The 11198-nt window shown below is 40.0% G+C and overlaps 1 protein-coding gene across 1 annotated transcript in view; it reads left to right on the top strand.

Moving 5' to 3' along the window:
- The first annotated feature begins 1517 nt into the window (after positions 1–1517).
- Dhx32 (DEAH-box helicase 32 (putative)) overlaps positions 1518–11198 on the top strand; it is a 40436-nt gene continuing 30755 nt past the window's right edge. Inside the window, exons 1-2 of the mRNA XM_077105267.1 lie at positions 1518–2001; positions 10343–10536. Of these exons, the coding sequence (XP_076961382.1) occupies positions 1720–2001; positions 10343–10536 (476 nt within the window). The 5' untranslated portion in view covers positions 1518–1719. The remainder of the gene's footprint in view (positions 2002–10342; positions 10537–11198) is intronic.

Raw genomic sequence — 11198 nt, 5'->3', positions numbered from 1 at the left:
ATGAAAGTTCTACCTTGGGCTGGGGATGTGGCTCAAGCGGTAGCGCGCTCACCTGGCGTGTGTGCAGCCCGGGTTCGATCCTCAGCACCACATACAACAAAGATGTTGTGTACGCCGAAAACTAAAAAATAAATATTAAAAAAATTCTCTCTCTCTCTCTCTCTTTAAAAAAAAAAAAAAAATTTCTACCTTGTTCTTGCTCCCACCCAGGTGCACGCGCATGTTTGTGTGTGTGTGTGTGTGTCCCCTAATCTGTCGATCTAAGCCACAAAGGCAAATGTTTCCTGAGTGACTATTCCCTGGAGCCCCACTTGGCTAATGGAGAGGGCTTTTCTTGACTTTGGGGACCAGCTAGTCCTTTTAGCCCCTGGCTCTACTGCCTGAAGTAATAGCTAAGCCAGGTGGTGTGTGAAGAGAGAAATTAAATGAAAGTATATCACGAACTGTATTTTACGATTTATTCTTTTTTTCTTTTTTTTTTTAAGAGAGAGAGAGAGAATTTTTTAATATTTATTTCTTAGTTTTCGGTGGACACAACATCTTTGTATGTGGTGCTGAGGATCGAACCCGGGCCGCACGCTCGCGCGCTACTGCTTGAGCCACATCCCCAGCCCTTGTTCTTTTTTTCTTGAGTTTTCTGTCTTTAATTTTTACCTGGTTAATGTGAGAAGGGACTTCTTTCAACCCCCAGCAATGCTGATTGGATTTTTTCCCTTTTTTAATCACAGTGAGTGTGTGGAGGAAGAAAGACCACTTGCCTGACAATGGGGGATAAGTTTCTGGTGCACCTTACCATTTCTTAGGTAATTTCTCTTCATTTAAATTAGAGGTTGCCCTCTGTTAGCTCTTGGATCTGACATGTTGAGCTGAAGATCCAAAAATCTCAAGAAATATGCAGGAAATTTCTGATTTAATTAAGCAAAAGACCTTATTAGTGAAGGCTGGCTATAACCACACATGAAAAGAAAGAAATACCTTCACTTCCCTCACTTTACTTTCCAAACTGGCACAAACAAAAGTAAAATGAAAAGTTTTTTTAACCTCCTTTCTTTAAACTAGAGGATTTTTGAATAATAAGAGACTTCTGGAAGCCCACATCAGGGAACCCTCACCAGGCCTTCACAGCTCTCTTTTGTCAAGGGATTAGGTCACCAGTGATTGATCAGCCGCACCCCTACCCCGCAGCTTTCCTTTGGCGGTGAGGGCAGGCCGAGGCCTGTGACAGCTCAGGCTGCTGGGGAGCACCAGGCCTGCCGGGGAGTCATTCTCCAAAATGGCCAGGGAGAAGTTGCAGCCCACTAACCTGTAAGAGCCAGCCAAAATTGTTCATGGTCCTTTAAGCAAGTGGCAAAAATGACAGACTGTAGCAAGTTAGCTCAAAAAATCTTGCTTTTTGTTTGAATGCCTGTAGTTTCTAACTTCTCATTTGTATGCCTGATTTTGCATTCTTTTTCGTGTGTTTATTTTTTATTTTTTAGCATGGTTTATTGACAGTCATTTGACATGTGAAGAGTACTGAAGAGGCCAGCACAGGGGGTCCACAGCAAGAGGAACTGGTGCCGGCTTGAGGAGTTTCACTTGCCAGAAACCTGGGACTGTGTCTTAGGGACTGGGACATCCTGGTGTGTGTTAGGAGGCTTTCAAACCCTTTTGCAATGGGTTACTGAGAGGAGAAGCTCGATTGTGAGTGTCGGCTGCCTGAGCTCATTGGTGAACAAGATGGAAGAGGAAGAACTGGAGTGTCCAAACTCCACCTCGGAGAAGCGCTATTTTCCTGAATCCCTAGATTCCAGCGATGGGGATGAGGAAGGGGTCCTGGCCTGTGAGGACTTGGAACTGAACCCTTTTGATGGATTGCCATATTCATCGCGTTATTATAAACTTCTGAAAGAAAGAGAAGAGCTTCCAATATGGAAAGAAAAATACTCCTTTATGGAGAATCTGCTTCAAAATCAAATTGTGATCATTTCAGGAGATGCTAAATGTGGCAAGAGCTCTCAGGTGAGTAACCTCTACAAAAACAATTTGCTTTAGGTGTTGTGTGTGAGAGTGTGTGTGTGTGTGTGTGTGTGTGTGTGTGTGTGTTTAATTACATGTCACAGCATAGTGTTCTGCTATAATAACAATAATAGCTAAAACAAAAAAGCATCAGCAATTCAGATATCATAATTAAGTCAACTTATTTTACTAATGACAACTGAATAACAGTTAATACTTGTATGGAAATTGATTATGTTTAGTGAATCCCTGAATTATCTCTAGAATAACCCATTTAAATTATCTTATTTTGCATGTTATATTTTAAAAGACATGGTAGGTGTTATTTGCCCAACAGGGGATTAACTGCTACATGTATGTGCCCAGGGTTCTGATAATCAAAATGTGTAGTTGTGCTGGCTGGTGAAGCTGGCTCAGTATAATCAATATACCAGAGTGGCATATTTTGGGTGGCATGTTCTGACCTCCTACAGTCATATTTTAGCCTGGTTTGTTCTCAGCCCAAAAACTAAAGAGTTAATGAATCTTTACTGACCAGGTTGCTACTGCTGTAGTGGAACTTTGAGTTTTAAGTGAGAGCTATGCTTCACTCTTAAATTATAGATATTTATAATGAAAGAATTAGAATAGAACACAAAAATCATCTGAAAAAAGTCTTTAAAAACCCTGTCATTTAAAAAAAATTTTTTTAAGTTGTCCATGGATGTTTATTTTATTTATTTATTTATATGTAATGCGGAGACTCGAACCCAGTGCCTTATACATACTAGGCAAGAGATCTACCACTGAGCCACAACTCCAACCCAGCCCAAGTCATTTTTCAGATGACAAACTGTAGCTAAGAAGAATTTGATGATTGGCTGTCTCATGTCATGTGGCTTTCTGAATTGGGATGAAAAGAATACTCTCCACTCTACGGAATCACTTCCAAGTTGTTTGTGACCACTGGCACCTACTAGTTTTTAAATGTAATTAGGAGAAGAGGTGGGATAATAGGTGTTTTTAATCTGGTTTATAACTGCCAATATCAATAGTATATTATGTTATATTTATGATAAATTATTGTTATAACGGTTGATTTCAGTTCACCACAAGAAGCTAATTGTCATGAAGGTTCATTTCCAAGTCTTCAGGAGAACTAAATGAGTATAATTTTCCTGGTTATTGTGAACAAATGGCAAGTTTAAAATTTTTTAAATTTTATGTTGCAGTTAATTAAGACTTATAAAAAATAAATTCCCAATAGTACAGAGATTTTTCATATTTTGTTCACTCAGATTCCCCAAGAATAATATTTTACTATATTTGATTTATTATTCTCTCCCTCCCCCTGCCCTGTTACACACACACACACACACACATTTTTATGCTGAAAGTTTGAAGAACTGGTTGATCACACAATGCCCTGTGCCTCCAAATACTTCAGCAAGTACTAAAAAACAGAGCATAGTCACAATGTAATTACTCAAACAGGGAGTGTACTGCTGACCTCTCATTATTATCTAATTTCTAGTCATTCACATTTAATCAATTTTCTACCCATGGGGGAAAATTATAAATTTATTTTAAAAAATTGTTTTCTAGTTCAAAAATCCAATCCAAAATTGTGTTGTAATTTCCATATTATTTAATTGTTTTCTTTGAGTCTGTAACAACACCTCAGCATCTCCTTGTCCTTCATGACCTTGACTTTTGTGGAGAGAGATCTTATGTGGAACTTCCCCTGTTTGAATGATCTGGTATACCCCCAGGGTTGAATTCAGGTTCTGCCTTTGTGGCAGGAAGACAGCAGAGGTGCCCCGTGACCCCTCTCAGAGCATCCTATCAGAGGCCTAACATGTGGCTTCTTCCCAGCTGGGGGTGTTACATCTGATCATTGGTGAGGTGGTGCCTGCCTGGTTTTTACTGTGGCGCTACTGTCCCCCTCCTTACTCAGGAGGTCTGGACTTGGAGGCCGCTGTGACACGTGCTTCTCGGCGTTCACCTCCAGGTCTAGTGTGACTTGCTGAGGCTGACCTTTCCAAGACTGCACTGGTGGTAGCCAGATGATGATTTTTCTCATTTCAACATCCCTTCTACATTTATTATTTAGAATTTATCAGCTTTCTCTTTTTGTCATTTATTTAATTATTTATGTCAGTGCAGACTCTTATATTTTTTATTCTATTGATTATAATTCATTACAAGGCATTCCAAAATACATAACAATTTCTTCTCTTAAAGATCACAAATTCTGACAGAAAACTCAAATAGTATATGGGAAATTTTAAAAAACTGTAGATGCAGGTTAATAGTTCTTGAATTCTGAGTATTCTAAGACTAAACAAGTAATAAAAATATTGTAAACAATGAGAGCTACATTTCTCATGGAGAAGGGAGTTACAAAAAATATGGAAATTGGGAGGGCTATGGTGGGCCCTCCCAATTTATTTTTGTTACTTAAATTGTCCCTGATATGCCCAGTGGGAACATCAAAGTCACTTCTGTGTCCTTGACTTATCTGCATCCGTCTCGAATACTTCTTTGCTTTCTGGCCCAATGAGATGTGCCAGGCTCATCCAGGATATTCCCTGTGCCAGTCTAGGCAACAGCCCTTCTTCTCAAGAAGACTGGTTCCTTTTAGCAGCAAGCTGCATTTAGAAACCAGGACCTGGACCCTAGCTGTGCCCATTGCCATTGGTTTGTCATTTCTTCAAAGCCCTCTTGGTGGATAAAGCAAGGAAAAAGTTTCTCTCTCATGCCTGTCTGTCTGTCTATCTCAGTATGAGTTCCTAGTGGGGCCTCCCATACCAGTTCAGCACCACAGGGCCCACCATAGCCCTCTCAATTTCCATATTTTTTTGTAACTCCCTTCTCCATGAGAAACGTGGCTCTCATTGTTTACGATATTTTTATTACTTGTTTAGTCTTAGAATACTCAGAGCCTCAGAACTGTTAACCCACATCTACAGTTTTTTTTTTTTTTAATTTCCCATATACTATTTGAGTTTTCTTTTAGAATTTGTGATCTTTAAGAGAAGAAATTGTTATGTATTTTGGAATGCATTAATACCTAGTCGTGATTTCTCCTGATATTTTTAGCTTCCCGATAACTTAAATAAATCACGCCTGTTTTCCCTTCAGTGGGAAGGCAGCGTGTATCTTCAGGTTCAGAGAAATAAAAATTGTACTCAAATGATGCGAAATGGGTCTGTTCATTGGTTGTTTTCTTAATTCTGGAAATAGATTGGTTACTTATTTATTTTTAGAGGTTCTAAGACTATTTCCTTATTCCTCACAGTTTTAAAACCTTTCAAAGAAAAGCCTGTCTCCAGAGCCAAGTCTTCCAAAGGTCCTAAAAATTCCCTCACTGTTTGGTGCAGATGTTATGGAGGCTATTTTATGACTGCCCTAAGGGAAAAGAGGACAGTGTCTCATCTGTTTGTAGAGCCTTTCCCTATTACGTTTTTTGGGGGCAGGCTGGTGAAAGAGCCTGAAAGAAAGTGAAACATTTTTAGAACTATCTATTTTGCTTGCTTCTTCTCTGACTTGTCCTGAAATTCCCCACAAATGGATGGGTCAGTGAAGTGAATAAGCATGAAATGTCTAAGATCTAACTTCAACATACCTTATATATAATCAGAGATATGATAAATTATGGTATAATGGTATATTAAGAATTGTAATGCAAAAATAAATTAAAAAATAAACGATCTAACTTCAGAAGCTGGATGGCATAGAACATCTCCATCCTACTGACTGGGCGAACTTTCCCATCATTTTCTGCTGGTAGATTGTACCTGTATTCACCCCAAATCAAGATATGTGTAAATTACGATACCCAGGGATGTGTGACCTTTGATTAAGAAGGGCCCCACCACTCTGTAAAGAGTTCTGTTGGGCAGGACGAGCCACCTTAGGCACAGGCACTCTGCAAGGACCCTATTGAAGGGAGTCACACCTTTGGGGAGTTGGTGGTCCTCAGAGTCTCGTTTACCTTGTGAATTCTGTGATTCTGGTACTGAAATATGAGTGAGTGGTTGGGACCTTGGCACTTTGCCACAGAACTGGGGGCCCTAGTGACACCAAGCAAAGAAAGCAGAAAAGGAGTCTGGCCTCATGGACAGACTAGTGATTTAAAAATAAGGCTTGGGCCCTTTGGGACTAGATGTGTTGAAAAGAAGAGTAGTAGTATCGTGTCTCACAGAGACAGGTCTTTTCTCTCACTTTCTTTATTCTTACTTAACCATTTTGCCATAAGATGTGGTAAAGCAATTTCTAGCTGCGGATGGACAGGCAGAAGGTTCTATACCATTACAGCTCACGTGGATATCCTCCTGCACACGTCAGTGATAAGACCATGCTTGCTGCTTGCTGCTGCTGATATGCTCTAGTTCCCGTCTGCAGCTGGCTGCAGATTCTTACAGGAAATCTGCAGCCAACCCAAGGACCTTGGATTCTATCTCCCCCAGGATCCAGTAATCCAGCCTCTGTGCATGCTACTCAAAGTCAGGAATGGAGCACTTTTGCTTCACTTTCCGAATTTGTACAAGTTGCAGTAACTGAAGATGATCATGGCTATCCGTGGATTGGGTTTTAGTCACCCAGGGGTCTCCTGTTTCCTATTCTCACAGCAGCAGATCAGCCTAAGTCCTAGCCATTTTCCTCCAGATAGGAGGTGCAAGGCTGGGATGCACATTTTGGTCTCTGCTTAACACTGATTGCCTGCCTTGCAGGCTTCAGGGTTGGGACATAGGCTTTGGGGCATAGCATAAGGCACACCTCACTGCTCTGGCTTGAACATATTTGGCATTTCATATAGTACAGGAAACTGCATCTATAAAATGAATTGAGAAATTATTAGGCAAGCTTAGAACGAAAAATTTAAAGTATTGATTTCTAGTTGGGGAGAGTTTCTAGGCCCAACATATAAACTTGGGACTTGTTTATTGCCAAAGTTGCCAGCAAGTTGCTTTGTAGATAAATTATTTTTTTCATATGTTAAAGGAGCAATTTTCTATTTTTATCACCACATTGCATAACTTTTGCTAAATGCTCAGTGCCATTTAAGTCACAAATGGCCCAGGATTCAGTGTTTCTCTGAAGACAGCTAAAGCCAAATGATTTGTGGAAAGACACAGTTAGCTGTACTTCCTAGTTCCCATAAAGTCAACTTGGTGACTAACCTGTCCAGAGGAACACTTCCTGATGGGGAATGTCTTCGAGACCTCTATCTGGTAGGCAATTCAGTAGTGAGAAGAGGAAGGTGTTCTGAGGGACAGTGGAAAAGCTGCCGAGTGGCTGTTCAGAGGAGAATCGCAAGGCAGGACAAGGAGCACAGACACCAGCAGTAGGCTTCCTGTTAATTATGGCACAGAATTCCAGGGTTCCTTAAAGAGCTATAGCCTCAGTGTCCCTCAAAAGTAGAAAATATCCAAATTTCCAGCATTTGCTGCATCATAACTTTTTTAGCCAATATTTGGAATTTGCTGAGGAATCAAACTTCAGAATGCACCTTTGCTTTCCTAGAGGGATTCCAAGACATGACAACATGCAGGAATTCTAATAGAGAGGACAGCTAGCTCTGTCTCAATCCTTTATATTCAGAAATGACCCTTCAGTTTGTATTCTCATCTCTTACTGTTCCTACCCTCAAACAGTTGTTGCCCAAAGCGGAGACGCATCTTATGTAGTCAGAACCCTAGTGGAGCGTGTGCTCTGAAATTAGTTGTAATTTCTATACAGCTAGGAACTTGGCCACTAAACGTGTGTGTTCAGCCTTGCCCTAGATATTATCTGACATATGGAAGGACTGTTCCCATTTTATCTTCTCAAGTAAATAAAATGAGGGGATTGGCCTACACAGCTTCCAGAGATTCCTTTTAGCTCTGAAATTCTAGGATTGCCATGCCTTTATGTCTAGCTCTGACCTCTCTCTCAGGCCTGCTTCTCAGTTGACCTCAGGCAGCTCCACCTAATGTCTCTCATTGTCACTTAGTCAAGGACCTTCATACTGACCATCTTCCTGACAGTCCCAAAGGCCATCTCTTTTCCTTCCTAACTCCGCACTCCTCTCAATAGAACTTAGTATTATTATCTTGCTTCACTCATTTATTTTACTTTCTAATTAACAGTTGTTGCTAATTTATGCTATTACTCTGGGGTTTTATATTAGAAACCATGGAATATTTATTTTTTCTTCCTATGCATAATTAGTTAATGGGTACTGCCTATTTCTCCTAGGTTCTATTCTCTCGTGCTTAGTCCGGAGCCCAGCCTTTCTCTGCCTTCTTTTCAATTATGATGTCTTTATCATCCACCCATCCATCCATCCAAATATTTATTTTCCATGTGTCAGGTCCTCTATTAAATATTGAGGACGGATATAAATCATACATGTTCAGTTTAAGGATCTTCCAGTCTAGTGGGAAGACAAAGGTTCAAAAAGTGATTTTAATGCAGTTTTTCACATGAGTGCTATCTGAGGTCTGCACTAGGGACCCTGGATTATGGACCCTTACATGAAGGAAGTCACTTTAAAAACTAAGGATTTGATTAGGAGATATATATATTATAAATATATATTATGATTTTATTTTATATGACTATATTTTATAATATGAAATATTATAAAAATATATATTTTATAATTCTATATTACTGGGACAAATATTATATAATCCTATATATTATATATAAATACATGTATATTTATATATTTGTCCTATTTATATGTATATTTATATTTGTTAAGGAACGAGGGAAACAAAATGTTACGTGAATTCTCAGATTGATGATTGTGAAACAATTCTAGACTGTAGAATCATCAAATTTTAAAATATTTCTGGAAAGTATAAGTAAGTAATTTGTTCATTTATCATACATTTATTGAGCACTAGGATAGTTTGGTGACCAAAACAGACAGATCTCTGCTCTCAGAGTTCAGAGTCTAGTTGGGCAGCTCTGCCATGGTTAGGAAATACACCGGGATCTAATGCCTGGGAATGACAAAGCCCATGGAGCGCAGGCCTGAAGAACAGCTCTCATCCATTCAACATTCCCCCCACAGACAAGGGAGCTGAAGCTTGGGAGACTTGTGGCTGATGTGGGTCAGGTCAGTGACAAGCCAGGCCTATGCTGGCTTTGGCCCCGTAGGTGCTTTGTGATTTCCTGGCTCTGCCTTGATTCCAGATTTCCTGAGCACATCATCTGAAACCTGCTTCTTTCGTAGAACAAAATAGACACTGAGTAGATAATTACTAGTAATTTCAACCCGTTGACAAGGCTGCCCCCTGTCTTCAGATGGAGGGAGTGCATTCTTTCTTAATATAAGTGAGGGCCTGCCATACTCACTCATCTCGAAATTACTAATATTTCAAATTACAGTGAGGATTAAAATCTAAGAATTCTACGATAAGACTAATAAATAGGAGACTTCAGATCATTAAAAATTCTGCAACTTTCAGATGCTTTAGATCTAGTTAAAAATACTCTTGGAATAATTTTTTTTTAATGCATTTAAGGCAGAATTTATTGATAGTATCTTAAGATTGTAGCTTACAAATAAATTCAGTACTTTTCTGCTATAACAATTCTTACACAAATTAACTTGATAAAAATCAATTGATTCATAACACATTTTAGTAGCAGATTTTTTTTTTCTTCCTGTGGTGCTGGGGATTGGCCCAGGGCCTTGTGCATGTAAGGCAAGCACTCTACCAACTGAGCTATATCCCCAGCCCAAATACAACACATTTTAGATAAAAGTATTTTCTAAGCAGCTTTGCTTTCCAAATCTATGTGGGAAACCATTTGTATTTAGATACCAAATTACCAGAATATTTTAGTCTTCATACCAGAAGAATGTTTGGTCACCCAATCTACTTAGTTATTTTTATGATCATTTAAATTTAAAAGTAAATGCTTTGAGTTGCTCATTTTCATTTAAATGCTATTTAATATTTACACTCTTAAAACATAATAGCAGATGCCAGAAGCTATATTTTTGATGAGGCTTTCTTATCACCAGAAGAAAATAATAATCTGTAAATAGATTGGCCTTTCAGAAATAGCTTAGGTTAAGAATATTATTTTATTTTTCTCTTTATTTTTGTCTTTCTTTGAGAGTCAAATTTAAATAGTTTCAAATTCCCTACTAACTCTGGTGTATTCTTAATTCATGACAGTGCATACATAATACAGCTTGATCAGAGTTCCATTTAAGAAGATTCAGAACAGTCCTTTGGTGACTGGTGAAAGAAAAAGTCCCTTAGAAGTCAGACCCTACTACAACAGAGCTGTTCCTGCTGTGGTTGTCGTGTTTGTCATAGTGGGAGCTGACCCTGTGTCATTTTTCCCTGTTAAGGTTCCTCAGTGGTGTGCTGAATATTGCCTTTCCGTTCACTACCAGCATGGGGGCGTGGTGTGCACTCAGGTCCGTAAGCAGACTGCAGTCCAGCTCGCCCTGAGGGTAGCGGATGAGATGGATGTGAACATCGGGCATGAAGTTGGCTACGTGATCCCTTTTGAAAACTGCTGTACCAGTGAAACGATCCTGAGGTTAGTTCTGGAGGCTTCATCAGCTCCCTGATGACTCTTGGCCTGGGCTCTGTGATCCTGGAAGAGCATTATTCTTACTTCTGTGGGTTGAGCATCTGGGGTAATAATAACTGTGTCTCAGTGTCCAGCCTGACCGCACCAGCTATGTTCCCACCTTGGCACCATCAGAGATTCTGTGTCAAAACTTCTTCCACGGCTCCCCATAATCCTCAGGAAAAAGTTGCAGCTTGTTAGGTTGGTGCCCAAAGACCTACAAGCTCATACTTGTAGAGCTCTGCCTGCTCATGCGCCCACATCATCGTCTGTGTGCCAGCTGTGGGGGCCTCTATGCTTCTGTGCGTTTAACCTGTGCTTCCCTATGCAGAGAATCCAGGCCCCTTGTGGGCATGGCTGTTTCCTCCCAGTCACTCAAGACTCAATGGGAGAGTCACCCACACCAGGAGGCTTCCTGACCCTCTGCTGATAGGAATTTGAAACCCTATGGGCTCCTGTGCATTAGCCTCCACCACACCCTTTCCATCTGTGTTCTGCAACTTTCTTTTTCAGTGTCTTAAGGCATCCCAGGAGCCTTCTCTGTGGCTACTGTAAGTTGTGGTACCTCTTCTTTGTGTTTAGCTTCTGTGTGATTTCTTTTGAGTAAAGGCTTCTGAGAGCTTGATACA

Source organism: Callospermophilus lateralis, chromosome 15 (genome assembly GCF_048772815.1).
Source record: "Callospermophilus lateralis isolate mCalLat2 chromosome 15, mCalLat2.hap1, whole genome shotgun sequence".
NCBI classification, from domain to species: Eukaryota; Metazoa; Chordata; class Mammalia; order Rodentia; family Sciuridae; genus Callospermophilus; species Callospermophilus lateralis.
This window is presented reverse-complemented; position numbering and strand designations above follow the sequence as displayed.